Here is a 23,984-nt window from a genome sequence, read left to right as displayed (position 1 = left end):
TGGCAGGGACGGCAGCCTGCGTAGCACCTGTGGTGACGTACTTCCTGTTCTCAGGCTTTCGGGGTGGGCTGTGGCTAGCAACCCTTGTCTTTTAAGCACCACTGACTTGCAGAGGCCAAGACTTACGCCCCAGACTAGGACGGCATAGAGGGCTAGGAGGCAACATGATCCTCTAGGCTCTCCACGGCCTAAACCTGAAGACAGGATGGGCAGGTCACGGCCCTGCCAAAAGTAGTGACTGCTTTGGCTGTAGGGCTCTGGGTCTTCTCTGTGGAAGCCTGGGAGCAGGGCTAGGGACTGCTGGGCCACGGTGATCCTGGCGAGGCCTATGTAGGAAGGCGTGCTGTCATACATGTTGTAGTCCATCACTCCAACCAAAGACAAGTGTGTGGTATGAGGCTATAGGCCCACAGCCTGGCCACCCACCTGCAGGGCTTGTACCGGGCAGCTTCTCACCCAAGCAGCTCTGGGAGCGTCTTCAGGTCGAGGGCTGGGTTCCACCAGGCCTTTGCCAGAAGCTCCAACCCTCCCTGTGCACTGCCCCACCATGCAGTCATGGGCACCCTGGCAGAAGGAAGACGCCGACCAAGCCTTGGGCTCTGCTTTTTGAGTAGGTGTATTTTAAATAGCTTTCCAGATAACACACATTTCCCTTAAAAAAAAAAAAAAAATGTCTGCTGGAGCAGTTTGTTCCTGGGTCTGCTGGTCACCCTCGCGGTCCCGAGGCCGGCGCTGACTGGGTGCTGGCCCGGCCTCCCAGGGCATGTGGCGGGCTGGGCCTGGCGACAGTTCTGCTGACTCTCCACAGATCATGCATGGCCGCACGTGGCTCAAACGTCCATTTATTTCAAAGCAGTAATAATTTAAAATCATAAAAACCCTTCTGCCGTTGAACATTTGGAGGGTGAGGTTAAAGACGGACTGAAGGCGCCTGCCTGCTGGGGACATGGGACCCACGTGCACACCTCCAAACAGGAGCGGCCATGGCCAAGTCCGAGCCGCCCGCAGCCTGGGGCCCGCCAGGTGCTGCCGGCCGCCATGGGCAGCACCTCTAGTCCACGGCCATGGCAGGCGGTGCTGGGGCACCTGGGGTGGGTGGGATGACCAAGCCCCGGGGGGATGGCCAGGTGGGACTCAGGAGTTGCTTGTGGCGTTCTCGTTGCTGGGTGAGCTGGACGAGGATGAGGACGAGGACGAGGAGAAGCCAACACCGGTCAGGCCTGGAGGATTGGTGGCTGTGTTCTGTCCAGTGAGGCTCTTGCGGCAGACCGGGCAGCTGTCATGCTTGAGAGGAGAGAGGAGTTAGAGGGAGGCAGAGAGCAGGCCAAGGATACAATTAGGTTCTGAGTCAGGTGATGGTTCAAGCAAGGGTCAGGGCCTAGGTTAAAATCAAGGTCATGGGCGGTCTGGTTCAGAGACAGAGTTTGGATTATAGTCAACCATGATTACAGCTTGGTCCGAGTTTGAGTTGGGGCAGTCTGGGTCAGGGTTGGACATCCAAGTAAGATGGCTGTATGGCAGGGGCTCGGGGAAGACAGGCACATGAGCAGGGTCAGAGAAAAGGCAGGACAGAGTGAATGAGGTCAGCCTCAGGGTTCAGGTGTATGTGGGAGGCCATAGCTAGAGACAGGTATGGTAAGGTAGGTTCAGAGCTAAGGGGAAGAACGGTCTGGTCAGGAGAGCTGTGGCTAGTCTTAGGCTTTCAGTTAAGAGTGATGTAGTCGGGCTGGAGAGATGGCTCAGGCGGTTAAGAGCACTGACTGCTCTTCCAGAGGTCCTGAGTTCAATTCCCAGTAACCACATGGTGGCTCACAACCACCTGTAATGGAGATCTGATGTCCTCTTCTGGTGTGTCTGAAGACAGCTACAGTATACTGACATACATGAAATAAATCTTTAAAAACAGAGTGATGTAGTCAAGCTGGTCAGGCTCAGATGGAGCTTGAAATACAAGCAGGAAGTCTGGGCCGAGCACTAGGTCCATACATGCAGGCTGCCTGGGCGCAGGGGACAGTCACCTGCTCCAGCCAGGGCACGATGCAGCTGTCGTGGAACAGGTGGTTGCAGGGTAACTGCCGCACTCTCTCACCCAGCGCGTAGTCTTCTTTGCACACTGGGCACTCCAGCCCTGAGCCTGCAGAGGAAGCGAGTCAATGAGCGGCACCGACGCAGGGCAGGGTCCCTAGGATGCTGTCCACCAACCACAGTGAGCATACCCACGTGCTCCTCTGTGACTGGGACCGTGGGGAGAGCCTGAATCTTCTCCTTGTCTGCAGGTGGGGGGCCGGTGTTCTCAAACTGATTGAGGAGCTGAAAGGCAAGAAGGCAGGGCGGTGGGGTTGGGGGGGTCTCCACTGGCCCAGCTCCGCGGAGTTGCAAACTAGCAAGACTAGGCCATTAAACCTCAGGGTGTCTAGGGCATACAGCTCTGACACAGGTCACTGTGCACCCTCAGACAGCAGAGAACAAGACGCAGGGGACTCTGGGGCTACAGAGCAGCACCCATTGCTTTACCAGGCCGGCCTCTTGACCCCACAGACGCTGAGTGGCCAGCCGTACCTGCGTGATGATGGCGTCCAGGCCGTTGGCCCCCCAGGCGTAGTCCATTGGGTTCGAGTGCAGGACGCCCCTGGGGGGAGAGGCCGGGTCAGGGGGCGCAGGGTAGGAGGGGCCGGGCACCCGTCCCCTACTCACCAGGGACCAAGGCCCAGGCTGGGTACGGCAGCTGGAGAGATGATGCCATTCACGAGCTGCTGGATGATCCTGTGGGACAGATGGTGTCAGGGGCCTGCAGGCCACCTCACAGATAGGCTTGCTCCACAGCCCAGACTGGCCTCCAACTCCCCAGCCAGACCAAGCTAGCCTTGAACTGGCAGTGATCTTTCTGTCCCCAGCCCCCAGGCACTGGGATAATGGAAGCCATCCGGTGTAACCACTTCACAGGGGTTCCTGGCCGGCACATGCATGTCCCAGGGTATGCAGCTAGACTACTCTACTTCCAGGAGGGAATGGAAGTGCGACACTCAGTTCCTGTGAGTGACCCAGGTTCCTTGGGAGAGGTGGCCAGACGGCTCCCACAGGCAGCCAGGTGAGGCTCTTAAGGGAGCCTGGAGACTCAGGGCAATGGAGTGTGCTTATCTCCCGTCTGTATGTCCCGCAGTGGTGGTGAGGCCGTGACCACCACCTACCACAGGCCACTCACCCTTCCAGCGTGGGGACGCCTTCATGCCGGCCAGTGGCCCGCCGGGCAGTGAGGCGGGCACGGGGCTGCCGGGCCCCATACCGATGCCGAGACTGGTGCTCTCTCTCCCGTCGGCTCTCAGGGTCCCTGCCATCATCGGCCTGGGCCCCAGGAGGGAACGCGGGAATCTCAAAGCTGTCGTCGAAGATGCCAAAAGCAAACTGGCTGTATCCCTGTGGCAGCGTGAACAGGTGCTGGTCCACATTCTGTGGAGAGGAGGGAGTGAGCCTGCCAGCTGCACACACAGCGGAGTCCTTAACCATCCCACAGAGGACAGACAACTGCTGGCCCAGTAAGCACCACCAACCTGCAGGACAGGAGGGCGGGCCTGGGCCCAGGGACCCTGACGCACCTCAAATGGCTGCCGGTTCTGGTCAGTAGGGGCTGTGGAGGGGGCTGAGCCGTTTTCTGTGTTCCTGCACAGGAAGAAAGAGCCTGTCAACTGGCACTGAAGCCCCTTCTGGGTCCTCAGGACAGTGAACGCCACAGCCACAGCAGCCCCAAGCCCTAGGTACTACCTGGTCTCTTCTGGAAGCTCCTCGATGAAGCCAGACTCGCACCGTGGGCAGATGTAATCCTGTGGGAATGGCAGGGTCAGTCTGGCTATCCACCTGAGTCACACATGGTCGTTTGGTGCACACAGGCCAACGAGGGCAGTGATGGCCTCCTCCCATAGCCTGGGTCACTCCAGTGACTTCCCAGTACTGGCTTAGAAAAAACCTTGTGTGCACCCCACAATGACAGGACCTGCTGTCCCTTCTTCAGACACACAATGGTAGGACATGGACAGCTAGGAACCCACATAGGGACAGCAAAAGGAAAAGCCTAAATCCAGGCATTGCCACATTGGTGCTTCTGGGCCAGAGCCCACAGCCTGTCACCTCTGGGGACACTACCATTCACAGGAAATCCCAAGAGCAACGCATGCTTGCCATAAGGCCAAGCTGTCAAGTGCTAATGCATCAGTGCAGGCAAGCAGCCATGAGCATGGTCTCTATTGACACAACAGGTCTTAAAGCAAGAGTGGCTACAGGCCTTACCACTGGCTTCACAGCACAAGCCACGCTCAGTTTTGCTCCCACCAAAGGCAGCTTGTAAGCTGCTGGACAGGAGTAGAGCAGGCGGGGAAGGCAGCCCACTTGGCAATCTCTGACACGTGAGGCTTGCTTACCACCCCCGCAGACACACCTCCACAGCTGAACTGCTGTGAACACGTGAAGGGGCATGCCATTAGTCACCAGAGTAACACCAGAGGGACTGAGACAGCAAGCCGGCCCAGGCAGGCCTCACGAGAACTGGGTGGTCCCACTCTAGGTGGGGCTGAAGTCAGACCAGTACCACCCTCTGTGGCACAGTAGAATGTCAGTACACACATAGTCAGGTGTACTCTGCCTCAACCTCCACATCCAGCCACCCTTCACTAGCTACAGCTCAGGAACACAGCTGGGCCAGCTTTTGTCCATTACCAAGTGGCTACCTGCTCTCACCCCTTGCACCTAATACCCAGGGTCACTCAGCAGAGACCAGTATGCCTTGTCTGATCCTACTTCCTTTGCTCCTGGGAGCAGCTGTCTCAATGGTCATAGTGATATCCTGCCCAGAGAAGACCCCCGCCCACTCCCATCCCTACAGTCTCAGCCCTGAGACTCAGTTGACCCTTGTAACACATCCTGAAGCCCATTATGAAAGCTTACAGAGCAGGCAGTGGGTTGAGGTGGCTGGAGAGACTCATTTCCAGGACCTTTGGCCACAGTGTCACTGGTCTGCAGACCTCTGCTCTGCCCCTAGTCTGCACAAAATTCTGGAACTGATGGTTTGAGAGGCATGGAGAGCCACAGACCCAACTCCCTGCCCAAAGCTCCTGGTGTAATATCGTCATCTGGTCCCGTGTGTGCCATATCCCCAGAAGATGTAGCCAGCCACCACTGTCTCAGCAGCCTATGTTGACATCCCACAGCACACGGCCTTGCCTCTGGTCTCCTACCAAGAAGGCTGGACAGCTGCACTATGCCTGGGACCCTGTCTGTAGGAGCGTCTGTCTGCCCAGGACCCCGGCCAGGGCCTCTCATGCTCCATCCCAAGCCAGGCACTATGTTCGCACAAGCAGCAGGCATCGGCTCTTTTATTTGCTTCCCTTGGCCCACGAGCAGGTAAAATGAGGAGGAGCCAGGCTGCAACTGCCTGCCCACGGACACCCCGAGTCCACACCTGTATACTGCATAGCCACCACCAGCACCTATGGACACCCCAAGTCCACACCTGTACACTGCATAGCCACCACCACCACAGACACCCCGAGTCCACACCTGTACACCACATAGCCTCCAACACCCATGGACACCCGGAGTCCACACCTGTACCATGGCCTCCACCACACCCAGCAGAGGATCAAGTCTAGGCTCGCACTGCCCACACCTCCAGCCAGCTCATCTGCTTCCTGCTGACACGTTCCCAGACATCTTCCTAGCACCCAAAGTTCTGCCACCGCCTGGCAGCCAAGGCACACAGGCACCAACCTATTAGAACAGCTCTTCTCAACCTGTAGGTCACAACCCCTCTGGGGTTGAAGGATTGTTTCACAGGGGGCCCACATCAGATAAAGCTAGTAAAATATACTGACACTACAATTTGTGACAGTCGCAGAATTACAGTTATGATGTAGCAACAAATCATTCTGTAGTTGGGGCGACTATGTGAGGAACTGTATTAAAGTGTCCCAGCACTAGGAAAGTTGACGCCACTGCACTAGAGCCCTGCTCACTTGTCTGGGGTGAGCAGCAATGAATGGGCAGCTGAGGCACCAAGTGTGTGCTCAGGGATATAGCGGACACCTGTGATGAACCTAGACCACAACAGCAACAGGGTAGGTAGCACGGGGCCTGTGAAGACGCCACCACTGCAAGTGTTTCTGGCCAGGAGCTCAGGTGTCTGAGTGGCAGCGGTCACCACAACAGCACAGAGTGGCCTATCCTGGAATGTGGGCCACAGCAAGTCTCACTGAACCCAGACCTGCCCTTGCTCCTTTAAACACACCGGCTGCTCATACAAAATCACCCATGCCGGCCAGGTGGTGGTGAAGGCAGGCAGATCTCTGTGAGTTCGAGGCCAGCCTGGTCTACAAAGTGAGTTCCAGAACAGCCAGAGCAATTACACAGAGAAACCCTGTCTGGAAAAGCAAAACAAAACATGCCCTGTGCTTTGTTTAAACACGTGTCACTCCCTGGCTGGCTGGCCTAGACAAACCCTGTAAGAACACAGACCATGCTGGGTCACTGGGGCTTGCAGGTAAGCTCTTGCCAGGCACAGTGGCAGTTGAAAGGTCATGGTCCTCCTTATTCAAGGGCACAGGCCAGAACCAGGTGCTGCGCTGAAAACCCTACAGCTAGGTGCAAACCTGGGTCTGGCCATCTCCCCAGAGGACAGTTCCCAGAGCTCACAACGGTGCAGAGGGACAGCAGTCCCCAGTCCAGGGCAATCCCTGATACTGATGACAGGGAGGGGTCAAGGCAGATCTGGGGAGACAAAGCTGAGGCACAGGAAGCAAAAGCAGCAAAAACTGATTCCTACATTCCAGGTTCATGGCAACCCAGATTCCACTCTCTCTCTAAGCTGCCATACACACACAGTTTCCCTGTGTAGCCCTGGCTGGCCTGGAACTCACTGGCTGGCCTCAAACTCAAGAGATCCCCCTGCCTCTGCCTCCTGAATGCTGAAATAAAAGGTGTGTGCCACCACGACTGACCAAGTTGAACTCTTGGAGTTAATTGCCCTGAAGAACGTCACAGTGTTACCATCCAGGGGGTAGTGTGCAGAGAAACCAGAAGGAACTACATCAGCTCTCACCACTCACCCCTTCACCCTTCACTCTGGCTGGTCCAGACATCACTCAGCCCCCTTCTCCACAATGGCGGTGTGACTTACACCAGGCTACCTACCACTTCTTCAAGGACCCACCCAGGCTTCCACCTCCATGCTTTGCCTGGGAAGCCAAGGTGGGTTGCAAATACAGAGAGACGAACTTTCCCAAGGGTGAGCCTCTAACCTGAGTATGAAACAAGGGATACCTGGAAGGTGGGAAGGTTCTCTCCTGGGAACCTAAGAGCTACCCATCAGGCATGGGGCTAGCCAAATCGATCTGGGAAAAGAGGAGGTCTGTGGATACCAGCCAAACACAGAACTAGTCAGTTCACTCTCAAGAAACTTGCAGGATCCCTGACATGCACCTGGCCAAAACCACCTTGAACTGGAGAAGATGCAGGTCACCCACCCAAGCAGGGTCCTCGGAATACACATGTCCAAAGCTACAAGGAAGAAGCAGGAGGCTTGGGGACACCCAGGTGGAGGCCTGGAGGAGCAACTGGTCAAAGCCACACAAGACCTTAGCACAAGACCTGTAACAGGCAAGCAGGTGCAGGTACGACCTGCCCAGACCCTCCAGCTCCGCCGTCGGATTCGCAGCTCCTCTGGGCGCAGCAGCGAGGCCCGGGGCGGCGCTCGAGGACGCGCTGCGCGCCCCCGCGTCCTGGCCACGCGCTCGGCGGCCGTCCCCAGCGCGGAGCTCTGTTTCCGATTCCCACCGGGTCCGACCAACGCCGCGGCCCTCCCGCCGGGCGACCCTGCTACCGCCCTAGGTTCTCGGACCTGCCCGCCACGCTGCTCGCACCCCGCCGGGTCTCAATTTCCCCTCTAGACAGCCTCGCGCGCACAGCTCCACTGCCCTCCCGTCCGGGTCTCACCGGCAGGCGCGGCACGATCTCCACCGAACAGCAGTGGCAGAAGTACCGTCCGGGCTGCGGCGACGCCTCAGCCATGGCCACCGCCGCCTCCGCGCCGCCCGCCCCCCGCGCGGCGCCTGCCGCCGGCCGTTTGCTGCTCCCTCGCCGGCCGACGCGCACGCTCACGCATGGCACGCACGGCACGCACGGCAGGCGTGGGGCTCGCGGAGGAACGCGGGCAACGCGCTGCGGGGGGCTGTCTCGTGGGGAACGGTGGCCGCACTAGGACAAAGTAAGTACTGCCGGAAGCCAGAGACCCGAGTCGAGCGTGTGGGGCGGAGCCTGGGGGCGAGGCGGCGGAGACTAGTCACCTTGGTAACCGGGACGGGTGAGGGTTAAGACTGCAGAGCGTCTTGGGGGCGTGGCCTATTTGATGTGGGCGGAGCTAGAGGTCTTGGCAATTTGGGGGGGAAAGGGCGGAGTCACGCTTGAAGAGTGCGGAAGTTAAGGGACAGCGCGAAGGCGGGTCGCCTTGGCGACGACTTTAGGAGGTGAAATCAGGCTTGGAAGCAGAAGTCAGGGGCCAGCGAGCGAAGGGACTACGTCGGGGAGGAAACTCTTTTTGGTAACCTGGGTGGGCCTCAGCGACCAAGGGGCGGAGCCTTCATGAGGGCCGGGATATCTCTTTGGCAACCTGGGGTTGGTTATAACCTGTAGGCAACTGGAAAGCTTTAGGGTCCTCAGGCTGAGCCTGCGCAGGGCGAGGCCGGGTTTCCATGGTGACGAGGCATCGACAGGACCAATCCTGGAGTCCGCCTAGGAACTTGGCGTGAAGCCTGGAGGCGGAGCTCGAAGCTTGCGGGCCGTCTCCTTGGCAACCAGGATGGGCAAGCCAGAAGGTTGTTGACTATCTCTGGAGCGGAGAGGTAGTCGACCCGGCTGAGTTTCTTCTGCATCCGGGATTGGATGTAGAGACCTCAGAAAGCCAAGTACAGCGCGAAGCGGAGTGGCTCCAAGGGCGGGACTTGGTTGCCTTGGCAACGGCTTAAGCTGTTAGGGCGATCCCTACAAGGTGATGGCTGGATGACTCAGTGGCACTGACTGCTCTTCGAGAGGTCTTGAGTTCAATTCCCACACCACATGGTGGCTCACAACCATCTGTACCTCCTTTGTGTATGTCTGAAGACACCATAAATAAAAAACAAAAACAAATCCAAGGTGAGGGGCGGAGCCTAAGAGATTTCTCCTCTTCTTCAAACCGCCAAGCCCTCATACAAGTCTCAGCTGCAATATTGCCTTCTCACGCGGTCTCTACAGCCTTCCCTTATACTCTTATGTGCACCTGATAAACTGTAAAAACAGCGCCGGGCAGACGGGAGTATTATGTCTGGACGATACACATCAGGCGTCCCACAAACACCCGAGATAAGGATGAAGGGATCCATTCCCTGGTGGAAGGAGGATCCTCTAGCCTGCAGGCACCCCGGGTGACCCTTCAGGAGTGAATGAAGCCTGCGTCATCTTCTAGGCTAGGCCCAGAATGTTCCTGAGGCTTTCCCTGTATTTATTTACTTATTCGCTCAACATTCATCTAGCATCTATGAATGCACACGAACACTCCCGCCCTATAAGGCGGGGGGCTGTGGTGTGCAAGGGGCGTGGGGGTGGTGGGGAGGCTCGGACTCTAGACTGACCTTGGACTTCTCTGATGACACAAGAACGACTTCCTGGGGGTGAGGAGGGTACACTGGAACCAGAGTTTTGAAGAAAGAATAGAGTTTGAACTCAGAGTTGGGGTTCCTACAAGAAGAGGCATTCAACTCTCACACCTAGCCGCCTTCTTTCTGTCCTCATTCCCACTCATTCCGGCGTTGACCACCAGAGGGCACATGTCCCGCATCGATGGGAACTAGTTATCAGCTAGACCCAAGTCTGGTGAGAAGAGGCAGAGGCTTCAAAGCAGCCCCCGGGTCTTTAAAACACACCAATATTCAATGGAGATACCTTCCTCCGAGTAGCTCAGGACAGCAGTCATCAGGCAGTGGGCATGGGTTGACCTCCCACAGGCCACTGCTGTATCTCTGGCAAATAGCTTCACCTCTCTGAACCATGGCAGAGAACACACACGCACACACAGGGACACAGACACACGCACGCACAACTGGAAGCAGGGATATCTGGGAGGCGCATAATAAACTCAGACAACTTTTCGGATACAAACTGACAGGCAGGTTGTTTTTTTTTTTTTTAAGATTTATTTATTTTGTGTATGAGCACACTGTCGCTGGGCATCAGATCTCATTACAGATGGTTGTGAGCCACCATGTGGTTGCTTGGAATTGAACTCAGGACCTCTGGAAGAGCAGTCAGTGCTCTTAACCACTGAGCCATCTCTCCAGCCGGACAGGCAGTTTTTTTTAAGGCCTAAAGTTGTTAGCGCGTTCTCTCTCAGCTTGAAACTGTATGTACTTTTGCTCTCTCCTCAGGCTGGGGGTTGTGCTCTCTCATTCACTCACTTTCTCATACTCTCTCTCACTCTGTGTGTCCTTTTTCTTCCACACGCACACTCCACACACACACTCTCCTTACACACACTCTCCCTCCACACATTCTCCTCACAGTCTCCTCTCACACTCTCACGCACATCCCACATTGCCCCTTCTTTCACTCACTCACACTCCACACCTCCTCTCCTCAAAGTCTCTCCTCACTTATTCCACACTCACACAGCTCACGCACACACCTCACTCTCGAGCCTTTCTCTTGCCCCAGTCTTTTTTATTGATTCTCCAAAAGCTGGTAGAAAAAGACATAGTGTAATCATTGTCAAATCAAATTCAAAAGAATAACCACATCGCACAAAGAACTAAGAATTACAATTGTTCCCCAAAGTTTCAAGCTTCCCCTATGCCCAGGCCTGTGGCCAGAATAATAAAAATTGCAAGCTTATCATTATTTACACTTTAACTTTTGACTTATTATACTTCAGAGCTCAGAGCTCCAAGGTCTGCTACTTGCATTTCCTTGCAGCTCTAATGATAAATTAGCTGCACCTGGGCAAAGCTGCCAGGCAGTGGCCAGAAGGAGTCAAGTTAACCCTTGATTCAATAGTTCCCCTGGCTTTCTGCTTCTGCCCATTGCACACGACTCTCCTCAGAGTCCGTGTTTTAACTTAGTCTTATTAATATATAACTTTATGCAGTCTATATTTTCTTATCCATATATATCCAAAAGAGATCAGGAACTACTCTCAAATGTTGTGCAAAACTCATTTCATAACTTCAATAGCTTTTTCCCTTCTGAGTTAAGGTATCCCGTGTTTGTGTTCCCTTATCCCATGATTGTTTCTCTCAGACTAATGCTTTTTTCTAATTCCACTAAATTTCTTCATGTTCTGGTAACGGACCCTGTGTGACTCTAGCAGTAAGTGGCTCTGTTCCTTTTCTAATATTTCTAAACATGATTTCTTCAAACTTTCTTTGCCAAGGCAAACGTTAACGTGAAACTACCATTGTGCAGTCTTTTCATTGTTTCCAACATGAGAACACCCAGCATGCACCTGGGCCATTAGCTGTGCCCATGTGCCTTGGTTTTTAATTGTTTAAGAATCATTACTGGGCTGGAGAGATGGCTCAGAGGTTAAGAGCACTGACTGCTCGTCCAGAGGTCCTGAGTTCAATTCCCAGCAACCACATGGTGGCTCACAACCATCTGTAATGGGATCCAATTCCCCCTTCTGATGTGCATGAAAACAGCATACTCATGTACATTAAATAAATCTTTTCTTAAAAAAAGAATCATTACATCTAGGAACATCTAGTTTCACAGAATTCACCAGAGCAGAAGGAAAAAGAAGTAGGAAAGTCAGATTAATAGAATAATTATGCACACCAAGGGCAACTGAAAAGCAGTCACGCACAAATGAAATCTATACAGTTGTTTCCCAGGGCTAAGGTCAGGAGAAATGGGAGCAAATTTTTTTTTTAACAAGGAGCTACTGCAGGCTACTGAGATGTCTCCATCCCAGCCTGCTGGGGGCAGTCCCTGTCATGGTGTGCTCTCCCCAGTGCACACGCGCTGGAACAGACACACACACACACACACACACACACACACACACACACACACCACTCTGCACCTTGCTGCTGCCAGTGGCCACCCAGGTCCACATCCACTCTTGCTGTGCAGGGTGGAATCAAGTGATCAGGCACATGGATCCCAGCAGCCCTGAGGTGCTGCAGCCTGCAGGAGTCAACTCACTATTAGCCTGGTGGCTTTGTGAATTCTGTGGTGGATAAAACAGCCCATGGAGGAGGGAACACTCCACATCCGGGCCACACAGGGTCAACAAGAGACACAGATGCCTGCCTAGGGTTTTGACAACTACAGGGGAAGACTTCAAGAATTCTATGGTGGGGAACAGAGGCTGGACCTGTTAAACCTCAGGGCAAGGTTTCTTCCTTCTTCAGACCAAGGGCTTGCCAGCCTTCCTATCTCACAAGACGCAAGCTCTACCTTCTTCAGTCCTCATTTGCAGAGGGACATATTTTCACCAAACTTGTCTTACCTGGGTGATGAGTGTGCCGTTCCCAAGGACTGAGTATTCTCCGAGAGAAGCCATATCTGGTTCAACAAATTATCTATAACCAGCTCTGGCTCCTCACCCAGCTCTCCCTAACCTCTGCCCCTGGTCTCTGCACAGTGAGCTCAGCTGCTCAACACACCACCCGGCTGTTTCTGCCTTCAGCAGGCACAATGACATCTGGAGGCCTCAAATGACATCTGGAAGTTCCCGTTTAGTCACTTTATTAGGGGAACAAGTCACCCTGGCTATAGGAGTCACTGGGCCAGAAGCAGCACCAGCTCCAGGCAATCTGGGCAACTTGGTGAAACTGTCTTAAAAAGCAGAGTCGAAGGTGTAGCCTCCAAGGTAGAGCCCCTGCTTAAGAAACCCAGTGAGGGGGCTGGGGATTTAGCTCAGTGGTAGAGCGCTTACCTAGGAAGTGCAAGGCGCAAGGCCCTGGGTTTGGTCCCCAGCTCCGAAAAAAAAAAGAACCAAAAAAAAAAAAAAAAAAAAAAAAAGAAAAGAAACCCAGTGAGGGAGGTTGGGGATTTAGCTCAGTGGTAGAGCACTTGCCTAGCAAGTGCAAGGCCCTGGGTTCGGTCCCCAGCTCCAAAAAAAAAAAAAAAAGAAAGAAAAGGGAAAAAAAAGAGAAAAAAAAGAAGTATATTAAAAAAAAAAAGGGGCTGGGGATTTAGCTCAGTGGTAGAGCGCTTACCTAGGAAGCGCAAGGCCCTGGGTTCGGTCCCCAGCTCCGAAAAAAAGAACCAAAAAAAAAAAAAAAAGAAAGAAAGAAAGAAAGAAACCCAGTGAGGATGAGGGGAGCACTGACCTAGGACCCCTAAGAGAGACTCCAGGGGTGTGGTCAGGTTAAAACGCATACATCACAGGGGTTCAAGTCTGAGCACAAGAAAAGGAAACTTGCCAAAGTCAGAGCCTGTAAACCAACCCCGTGGGCTAAGTGCTGCCACCCTGACAGCCAGGAGCCCTCTTGGTGAAGAGAACGATCGCTCTAACCCTGCAAACCGTTCTCTGCCCTCCACAGATACACTTTGGCAGACATACCCAAGGAAATGTAGTAAAAATGACTCTTAGAACCCAAACAAACTGGGTTTCAGTGCAGCAAGACTCTGGGATTTGTTCCCAGAACTGTCAAGAAAATAAAGTTTGCAAGTTTGTTACTGTGGCAAACAGACGGTCATACTTGTGGCTCTACTCAGCCTTGTGCAGACACTACAGGCTGGACACCCTATCCCCCCGGATGCCATTCATCCTGTCATTGGGCAGAGTGGGGCCACATGGCTGTGCTGCCTAGTGACCAGGAGGGAGATGGTGGGTGAGACCATGATCCTTAACCAACAGGACCCGCTTACTCTCTATAATAGATATGGCTGCCTGATTTCCTCAAAATACATACATACATACATACATACATACATACATACATACATACATACAATGGCTCCCTTAGGCCGGAGCAATGGCTCACTGGTTAACAATATGAACAGTTGTTAAAGAGGACCTGAATGTCATTCCCCAGCTCTTACATCAAGCGGCTCAGAGCTCATACAAGCCCAACTCTGGGAGCTCTGGCGCCCTCTTCTGGTCTCTGTGTGTATCTGCACCCACATGCACATATCCACACACAGAGATATTCATGGGGCTAATTTTTTAATTTATTTATTTTAAAGTGTTTGCAGATGATTTTGAATAGACCTGCTTTTGTTTTAATATTGGGTTCCTTATGGGGCACAGAAGAGTTGCTATGGGAAGAGGCCTGCATGAAGATGCACACAGGAAGGGCCTGAAACGTTGGTAGGTAAACCTAGGTTTGCCCAATGGCTGTGGGGAGCCATGGGTGCTGTTGAGCCATGGTGTTGTCCACAGGGAGAGACACTGTGGAATCCTTAGGCTGTGCCTTGGGTCTGAGTATCACTTCTTCCCTGAAAAGGGAAGGAAGGTCTCAAGTTATCATTCCAGAGTGTAGGGCCTGAAACATCCTGCAGACCAGGCATGGCTCCTGAGAATCCTAAGAACCTACCAATCTATGTCCTTAAGACTCCATGAATAAAATGCAAAGCAACTCTTTGGAAATGCTGAGGAAGCTTAGCACGTACTGGAACCAGCTTACTTCACAGAAAAGAGTTCAGGCGCAGATGAATTCAGGACTGCAGATGCCTCGCACTCAGCTTTCCAGCCCACAAAGCTAGAGAGGGACGGGCCAACCTCAGTCTAAAAAAAGAAACTGGAAAGGAAGGTCTTGTAGCCCAGCCTGGCCTTGAACTCAAATACAGTGGAGGATGACCTTGGGCTCCTGAGTTCCTGATCTACTTTCCAAATGCTAGTATGTATGGGAGGTGTCCGGGACGGAACCCAGGGCTCCCTGCCAGCCCAGCCTGAGCCGTAACTATGACCGGTTGGTTGGTTTTCAGGCAAGATCTCACTATGTAATTATGGCTGGCCTAGAAGTCTCTATATAGACCAGGCTGGCCTTGAACTCACAGAGATTAAAGGTGTGTGTCACCATGCCTAACTGGCCCCATTTGTTTTTGGAGTTACAGTCTTCCAAGGCAGCCCAGGCTAGCCAAAACTTGTCATCCTCCTGCTTCAGCCTGGAATGGTTGCTTACATGCCATCGAACCCAAGGCTTTGAAGGTCCTTAGCTCGATAGTTTCTTGTTACTAGAGAAATGGACAGAGTCTCCAGGCTCTGGGTTAGGGATGTGGATAAGTAGAGGTCGCTGTCCCGTCTGCCCCACTCACAGTGTAGTGTGTTCGCCTGAGACACAAACATTCGGACTTTCTTTTTTTTTTTTTTTTTTTTTTTTTTCGGAGCTGGGGATCAAACCCAGGGCCTTGCGCTTGCTAGGCAAGTGCTCTACCGCTGAGCTAAATCCCCAACCCACATTCGGACTTTCAAACTGTGACAGGTCCTTCCTTTGTGCCTCAATGGAGCTGGACGATCTTGAGTCCCAGATCCACTTGAGGTACAAGACTTTACATAAAAACGAAATGAAGGCTGGGGAGGTGGCTGAAGAGAAGCACCCTTGGCACCCATGGAAAAAGCTGACTCTGTGGCCATATCCCAGTGCTGGGGCTATAGACACAGGAAAATCGCGGGGGCTTCCTGGCCAACCAGGCTAACTAAATTAGTGACTCGAAGCGTCAGTGAGAGACCCCATTTCAAAATATGAGGTAGAGAGCAGTTGGGTGTGGGCCCCTGTTCTCCGGCCTCCACACAAACAAACAGGTACGTACACACAAATCTCTTGTCAGTTAGTGCTGACCTCTTCTGTTAGTCCCAAGCATAGCTTCATGCTCTAGGAGCCTCTGGCTGTCAGGGGTCATGGCCTGTCACTTCCTCTGTGCTCCAGAGTCTGGGTGAGAAGGACGCCTAGGAAGCTGAGCAGACATCGTCGGGCATGACCCAGAACACCTGACTCTCGGGGCTTTGCCGCAGAAAGTGGGCAACAGGGGAGAGGAGAGACGGCTGAGTTGGGGCCAGCTATGCCAAGGGTGTCCTTGGGGAACTCATGGGTTCCCAGTACGTGGGAGCAGGACAGAGAGGGGACTTGAACCCATGCCAACCACACAATGGTTCTTTGATTCACCCGGCCCAGGCCATGGCATCCAGTGTGAGGGGTCAGGCCTCGGCCAAGGTCAGCACTATCCACCCTCTCCACTCTCTCCTTCAAGCTCCTGGTGAGAACACAGGGTCCTGTGCCCTGCCCCAACCTAGGAGCATCCTTGGGGGACTGCCAGGGACCAGGGCCAGCTCAGTATCCTCCCTCACTGGCACCAAATTGTGAGGGAAAAGGTGGTTTCTGCAGTCAGTGGCTCTGCTCTGCTGGTCTCCACTGTATGGCACCAAGACAGTCGGGGAAGATGTCACGCAAAGAGGTCTGGAGCGGACGGAAGGGTTGGGGAGAACGTTTCAGAAAACCCAGTGCCCCCTATGGCACCACCACCCACATCTTCCAGTTATAAATTAATTTCTCTGTGTGTTTTTAAAATACACATATTTTATACGTATGGGTGTTTTACCAGAGTGTCTGTATACCATGTGTATGCAGTAGCAGAGGAGGCCAGAAGAGGGAGGCAGATCCCCTGCAACTGGAGTTATACCCAGATCCATGTGGGTATCAGGAACTGACCCCCAGCTCTCTGGAAGAGCAGCCACCACTCCTAAGTGCTGAGCCACATCTCCAGGCCTTTATATATTTTGTTGTCTAAATCGTGAGCTGTGCAAGGACAGGAGTAGGTTAGCATTGGTCACTGGGATTCCCCAACACCCTGTGTCACAGAGTGTGCCACAACTAGCTATAGGGATAAGAGGACAGCTTTTCAGTAGTCCGGTCTCCTACCACATTGCATCCCTAGGTTAGAACTCAAGCTTTCAGGCTTGGCTGCAAGCGCCTTTTCCCTTTAAGACACCTTTTTTGCTGCGATGGTTATTTTGAGGCAGGGTCTCCCCTTGTAGCTCTGACTAGCCTTGAACTCACAGACATATGCCTGCCTCTGTCTCCCAAGAGCCCACCAAGCCAGGCCGTTAAGCTAGCCTATTCTGACTGTTTCTTAGAATCTTTCAGGCCTGTGCTCTCTATGTAAACCAGATTGACCTTGAACTTGTAGCCCTGTAGGTGCTGGGATTCCAGGGTATGCCTCCTGCCTGGTGATTTTTTTTTTCCTTGGATGTGTGATGCCAGAAGACACCAGGTGTCCCCCTCTCTCACATTTGGCCTTAGGCCTGTGAGACAAGAGTCTCTCACTGAGGTTGGAGCTAGAGTGGCCAGCCAGCTCCAGCAATCCTCCTGTCCCCACCCCCACAGTCCTGGGACTACAGGAATTCTTGCCCCACATTGACTTTTTACATAGATGCTGGAGATTTGAACTCAGGTCTTCCTGTTTATGTAGCCATCAGTCTTTTTTTTTTTTTTTTGGTTCTTTTTTTCGGAGCTGGGGACCGAACCCAGGGCCTTGCGCTTCCTAGGTAAGCGCTCTACCACTGAGCTAAATCCCCAGCCCCCAGTCTTAACCCCTGAGCCATCCTCTAAACTCTGGATTTGGCTTGGTTTTTCCTTCTTTGAGTCACGGTCTCAGGTAGCCTAGGCTAGCCTCCAATTCCCTATGTAGCAGAAAATGGCCTTGAACTCTTGATCCTCCTGTCGGTCATTACCTTCTGAGAGCTGGAAATGGCAGGTGTGCCCCATCATGCCGGTCCAGGGCTCTGCGCATGCTGGGAAAGCACTCTACCCACTGAGCTAGCTAGAGGCGACCTCAACTACAGTTTGACTCATTCTGTCATTCTGAAGCCCTAGCTGGCCTCAAACTCACAGCGATCCTCCTGCTTCAGCCTCCTAAAGGCTGGAACGGTAGGTACAAGTTTTTAAACAGTTTGGAGCAGCATGGGGACACCCTTTGCAACCATGGGTGGGTACTGTCAGAGTGAAGGTTAGGCAGGAGGCTAAAGAGACCAGATGGCAACCTCAACGCCATGCTTAGCCCAGAATTCCAGACATACTCCAGGTGGGACCTCTCACCTGTACCCCAGAGATCCCCAAAGGAACACTGAACACCTGGAGGTGTGCACCTCCCAGAACATGCCCTCCGGACCACAGTTTATGACCTGACCCCATTGTGGGTTGTTCTTCCTAGACAACTGTCTGGTTCCCAGATGGGACATAGCCTGCCCCCGGTGGCCACCCCCGCGCAGGCCCGGGCCCTGCGCCTCGGGGACACGTCCGTCCCGCTGCGCCCCGCCCCGCCCGCCGCCGGCCCCGCCCGCCCTGGGCTTTTATAGGCCGAGGCGTCTGCACTCGCTGAGTCCCCGCTGCTGCCCAACACTCGCCATGCGTCCTGGGGCACTGTGGCCGCTGCTTTGGGGAGCCCTGGTCTGGGCGGTGGGATCCGTGGGCGCCGTGATGGGCTCGGGGGATTCTGTGCCGGGTGAGTGGGGCTGGGCGGAAGGGGCGGGCGAGCGGGCCACCCACGTGGCCTGAGGAATGCGGCAGGGGGATGTCTGGGGTGTGCTTGGCTGGGTGGGCGAGTGCGGGGCTCCACGCCTCCAACCTCAAAAGAGGACTGACATTTATTTATTGAGCTCTTACTGTTTACATGCTTTCCCATGAGTCCACAGAACAGCCAAAGCTTGTGGGTACTTTTTCCTCCCCGTTTTCAGGATAGGTAAACTGAGGCTCAGGGTCATGAACCTTTTAAGTGACATAGTAGGTGGCTCCTTATCCCCTAGAGAAACATCTCTGGTTGGCTGGACCTGCTATAGCCACTTAGGCAGAGGGTTTCAGGATTGCCTGGATGAAATGTCTCAGGTGGAATGGTGTACCTGCATCTGGTTGGGAGAGCTCCAGTCTCAGTATCCCTTTTTGTAAAGCCTTTGCTGAGGTGCCCGGTAAGGTCCACGGAAGGCATTCGGCAGTATCCCTTGAGCAAGAATGAGTTCTGATGGGGGGTGGGTGTGCAGCTATCCTCATTTAAGAGTGAAGAAAGCTGAAGGTTCTGTGTTCTAGCCCCTACCAGCCCAGCAGGGCTGCTGGCCTCTGAGGGAGCCAAGCCCCCTCCCCTAGGGCCGCGTCCCCCCGTCCCTGTCCCAGGGGAGTGAGCTCACGCAGAGGGAATGTTCCCCAGTTGGAGTGAGTAAGAGGCGGGTCAGGCGAGGGGGGGCTGCAGGCCAGGGGCTCGACTGTCCTGGGCACTGTCTAGACAGAGGGCAGAGGCGGGAAGCCAGTGCAGGCCCACAGACCCTCACATGCCGAGGGCCTGGCATTTGAAGGGGCTGGGCAGGGTGCCAGTTCTCAGGCCTGGAGGCCAGGCGGGAGTTGGTGGTGGAGCACTGGGGTGCGGCTCAGAGGAGAAGAGTTCCCTACATAGAAGAGCTCAGGCCACAACCGTGACTTTCTGCCCCTTCTTCCTGAGTACAGGGGTACAGGGCTTTTGTGATGACTATGGACATCCATGAATTGGCCGGGGCATTAGATCTGGGGTGTTGGGGGTTGGTTAGGAGTTTGCTCCACAAAGAACATGCATAAGGGAAAATTCTTAGGTAGGGATGGGGTCTGGAGCCTCCCTCCTCTTCCTCCTCCTCCTCCTTTGGAATAGGTGGTGTGTGCTGGCTCCAGCAGGGCAAGGAGGCCACCTGCAGTCTGGTGCTGAAGACACAGGTCAGCCGGGAGGAGTGCTGCGCTTCCGGCAACATCAACACAGCCTGGTCCAACTTCACCCACCCGGGCAATAAAATCAGCCTGCTAGGATTCCTGGGCCTTGTCCACTGCCTACCATGCAAAGGTGAGGCTATGGGGGCTCTTGACGGTGGAGTGAATGGGGCACTAGGGAGGGGACCCTGCCCTCAGAGAGGGTCACTGATGCCCTGGGCCCGAGGCTTGAAGAGGCTCTGAGAAGCCCTCTGTTTCCTGCCTCACCTGGTGGGGAGGAAGGAACTTAGCCTGAAATCCTGACTGGCACTTAGGCTACGTCCCCCACTGTTACCCTCATGGGTCCCTGAGTGCCACCAATTTTTCGTAGCTAATATGCCTGGGGTGGCAATGCTTTATTCTGAGACACGCCACCGCAGCCCTGCTCAGAAGAAGGAGCAGCCCAGGGACCCTCTGCCTTGGAGGAAGCATTGACAGAGGCACCCCAGGCCTCTCTGTGCTCGAGGCTGAACCAGCAGGCATGAAATCTAGGGTTCGGGTGGTAATTAGGAGCTCCCCGGGTGGAGCCCATAAGGAAGAGGGCACTGGGTCTAGGGCTAGTCTCTAGGGGCTGGGGTGCCAAAGCTTACCCAGGAGGAGGCTGGGGAGTACTGCAGACCTAAAGGCCCAGCCCGGGAGCCTGCATTGGCCTCAGGGATAGGATTAATTTCTGATCAGCCCGGCTGTGTCTGGCCACATTCCCCTCTGCCATACTCCCCTCCTCCAGACCCCACCTCTAACTTCTGGGAAGAGGAGGGATTTCAAGAAATGCCTGACCTGAGGGCCTGATTGCCCTCCCAGCCTCCTCTGGCCCCCGGGACAGGGATGGGAATTGGCCCCCCTCCTTTTCCTTTCTTTGATTTCTTAAAGCTAGAGGATCAGTCACGGATGTATGGTGGGTGGGCCCTGTGAAGGTGTCCAGGTGTGACCTTGGAATGTGGGTCTCCCCAGCTTTTTTACACGGGGAAAAATCAAAGCCAGAGGGTTCAGGAGCTGTTTCAGACCCACAAGTACCCGAACTGGGAGAGGGAGAGTTGTCAGTTCTGATTCTGGCATGAAGCGCTCAAGCTAGGATGTTTTGGGTCTCCTTGTACTCATAGCTGTAAACATCCTCAGTTTACCCATCTGTAAAATAGTGGCTGAGCAATATATTAAAAGGGACACGTGGCCAGGAGTGGTACATGGCAGATTCCCAGCACTTGGGTAATAGAGACAGGATGATCAAGAGTTCAAGGCCAGCCCTGGCTACAAAGCAAGTTTGAGTAGCCTAGGCTACTTGAGACCATCTCAAAAGAACAAAATGAAGACTGTGTAGCTAGGTGGGAACACCAACACATAATTTTGTCTAGGTGAGCCTCCGTTTCCCCACCTGAGACATAAGGATGGGTGGGATGAACCCCTCCCCCATATCTCTTTGGGGAGGTCCTAGTGGAAACCCGCAGTGCACACCCAGTCATTGTGCATTACGGTGCGGTGCGCCTAGACTCCAGTGACACGTGGGAACCCCACTCGTGTGTGCTCTGTGTCCTCAGATTCTTGCGACGGAGTGGAGTGCGGCCCCGGCAAGGCGTGCCGCATGTTGGGGGGCCGTCCACACTGCGAGTGCGTGTCCAACTGCGAGGGGGTTCCCGCGGGCTTCCAGGTCTGCGGCTCTGATGGCGCCACCTACCGGGACGAATGCGAACTGCGCACCGCGCGCTGTCGCGGACACCCAGACCTGCGCGTCATGTACCGCGGCCGCTGCCAAAGTAAGAGCGGTGACCGTGGGGTGGCCGGGCCGAGGAAGCAGGCAGGACCAGAGGGGCGGGGCTGGGGAGAGGAGGCCAGGGAGGCACCTCAAGCCTAGGAAAGGCGGAGCCTGGGAAAACATAGGGCAGGCCGAGGGGCGGAGTCTAGAGAGGGCGGGGCCTGACAAAGGCAAGATCGAGGTAAGGCCTGCTGGGGGCGTGGCCTAGGGAGGGTGTGACCACGTAGGGGCGGGGCCTGGAGTAGAGGGGGCCTGGGATGAGATGAGTCTACTCCAGGACAAGGCCTGGAAGGGGCGGGACTTAGATAGTTTGGGGCGTGGCCTGCACTGAGGTCAAGCCAGAAGTTGGCAAGTGGGCTCTATCCAGTTGTTGCCCAAGTCCATCCCTAGCCTGAAGAAGGGGAGGGGCCACGCTGGGGGCACTTTACGGACACCACTCCTTGCTGATGCTAAGGAGGCGGGGCCTGAGGGAGGGGCAGGGCTATGCAAAACTGTAGGTCAAGTCAGGTGCGTGCCAAAGAAGGCAGGCAGGCTGCAGAGATTCAGCGCGGGCTCCTGTTTAGCACCAACTCTCGGGCGTGTCCAGGAGCAGGACTGTGCGCGGCAGCACGTAGCGTGCCCTGCGGGCCAGCGTGCCCTTGCAAGTGCTGACGCGCGGGAGAAGCTGTGCAGCCACCGGGAAGAGGCTTGTGATGGATTGAGGGGGAGAATGTGGGTGTAGCCGTGGAGGCAACCTGATGGGTGGAGCTTGGTAGAATGGGGCAGGATTTGACAACTGAGGCTGTCATTCTGGGGGCGGGACTTCTCTGGAGGGCGGGGCTTAGCAGTTGTCGGGGGGGGGCTTGTGTTCTGGGGCGGGGCTTAACAGAGGTGAGTGGTGCTTGTCTAGTGGATGGATCTTGACAGCAGGGTGGGGCTAGTGTCCCAGGGCGGGGCTCGAAGAGTGGCGGTGCGTTTATGTCCTAGGAGTGGGGCTTTCAGGTGAAGTCTTTGTCTGAGGGTAGCTGGACTCACAGGGAGGAGACACCATCCTGCACCTGACCCACCCTCTCTCCGGCCTTCAGAGTCCTGCGCTCAGGTAGTGTGCCCGCGCCCCCAGTCGTGCCTTGTGGATCAGACTGGCAGCGCACACTGCGTGGTGTGTCGCGCTGCACCCTGCCCAGTACCTCCCAACCCTGGCCAAGAACTCTGCGGCAACAACAACGTTACCTACATCTCGTCGTGTCACTTGCGCCAGGCCACTTGCTTTCTGGGCCGTTCCATTGGAGTTCGGCACCCGGGCATCTGCACAGGTGAGAGACGTGGGGTGGGTGGGTCTGGCCATCTGGTCCACCAAGGGATGGTGCACCATCCTCACTCTTGTCCCCATCCCTGTAGGTGGCCCCAAAGTACCAGCAGAGGAGGAAGAGAACTTCGTGTGAGCTGCAGCCACTGGGCCTGGTATTTAAGGCCGTCCTGATTTTTATTTATTATTACAGAAAATATTCTAATTTATGTCACATGGACATTCCCCAAACCTAGCCTGGAACCACTTGGGGATCCCCTAGGATCCTGAGCACATATCACAGGAACTGAAGGAAGATTTTGTAAGAGTTGGTATATGCCGTCACCGGGTACTGGGATCCAAGTTAGCACCCCAGACACCTGCTGCCCAGGGAGGGCTGCTTCGTGGAGACCCCCTGATTTGATCTCCCCACCTGCTTTCTAGGCTGGCGCTATCTCAGGCCACAGCTGACGGTAGTGTGTCCACCTCAATTGGTGTTTGCATGTGGCCGGTCTCAGACCAGAGCAGGCAGCATCGGGTCAGAGAAACACTGGGTTCATTCCTGTTCAGTCCACTTGGGGTGAGACCTGGTAGAAACATTGGGTTGTGGCTGACTCGCAAGCCCAGGAGAACCTGTGGACACCAGGATTCACTCTAGCACCAACTGCCCTGTTCCCTGGACACCCACATTAGCTTTTACCCAGCCCCACTTGTCACCAAGCACATGCTGTTTTGTCTCACCCATCACCCTGACAGCTGCCACTGAAAATTACCCACCCGTGCCTTCAGGGAAACCAAAGAGGGGAGTGAGAGTTCAGTAGGTAGAGTGCTTTCCAAGCATTCACAACGTCCTGGGCTCTGTCCCCAGCACCACATAAAACAGACATGTTGACTCAGGCCTGTTATCCCAGCACTTGGAAAGTAGAGGAAAGAGGATCAGGAGTTCGAGTTCATCTTTGGTCACACTGTGAGTTCAAGGCCAGCCTGAGCTACCTTATCTTTGAAAAAAGAAAAAAAAAAAAACCCTTAAAAAGGAAGACAAGATGTCAGACCACAACAGAAGACCCTGGGAAGGTGCACAGCCCTCCAGTTTGGGGGCAAGGAGTTCCCAGAGTCTTTCTTACCACTCTCCAGTTCTCAGCTGTGCCTTTCTTATAATGTTCCCCAAAGTGTCCTTAGCAGGAAGCTATGGTAGTCTCTCCTAGCCTGGAGTTCTGCCTCACCAAGGAAATAAAAGACAATAGAAACCACC

General features: G+C 54.6%; 2 protein-coding genes across 5 annotated transcripts; one reads left to right on the top strand and one right to left on the bottom strand.

Moving 5' to 3' along the window:
* Window positions 1-598: 598 nt before the first annotated feature.
* Rnf126 (ring finger protein 126) lies at window positions 599-8,112 on the bottom strand. 2 transcript variants are annotated; one of them, NM_001033702.2, is given in 9 exon segments: window positions 599-1,284; window positions 2,019-2,134; window positions 2,217-2,310; window positions 2,560-2,629; window positions 2,695-2,763; window positions 3,203-3,447; window positions 3,549-3,657; window positions 3,760-3,818; window positions 7,978-8,112. In NM_001033702.2, coding segments are annotated over 9 exon segments (987 nt in total). In that variant the 5' UTR covers window positions 8,053-8,112; the 3' UTR covers window positions 599-1,134.
* Fstl3 (follistatin like 3) lies at window positions 7,761-23,983 on the top strand. Of its 3 annotated transcripts, none has more exons than XM_087555317.1 (5): window positions 7,761-8,248; window positions 19,630-19,815; window positions 21,254-21,469; window positions 22,533-22,760; window positions 22,846-23,982. In XM_087555317.1, the coding sequence occupies exons 3-5, from the start codon at window positions 21,298-21,300 to the stop codon at window positions 22,887-22,889; spliced, it is 444 nt and encodes a 147-aa protein (XP_087411443.1). In that variant the 5' UTR covers window positions 7,761-8,248; window positions 19,630-19,815; window positions 21,254-21,297; the 3' UTR covers window positions 22,890-23,982.
* The last annotated feature ends 1 nt before the right edge of the window (window position 23,984 follows it).

This window comes from Rattus norvegicus, chromosome 7, assembly GCF_021556685.1.
Source record: "Rattus norvegicus strain SHRSP/BbbUtx chromosome 7, alternate assembly SHRSP_T2T, whole genome shotgun sequence".
Taxonomy (NCBI): domain Eukaryota; kingdom Metazoa; phylum Chordata; class Mammalia; order Rodentia; family Muridae; genus Rattus; species Rattus norvegicus.
Note: the sequence above shows the minus strand (reverse complement) of the source record. Positions and strands in the feature narration are given on the sequence as shown.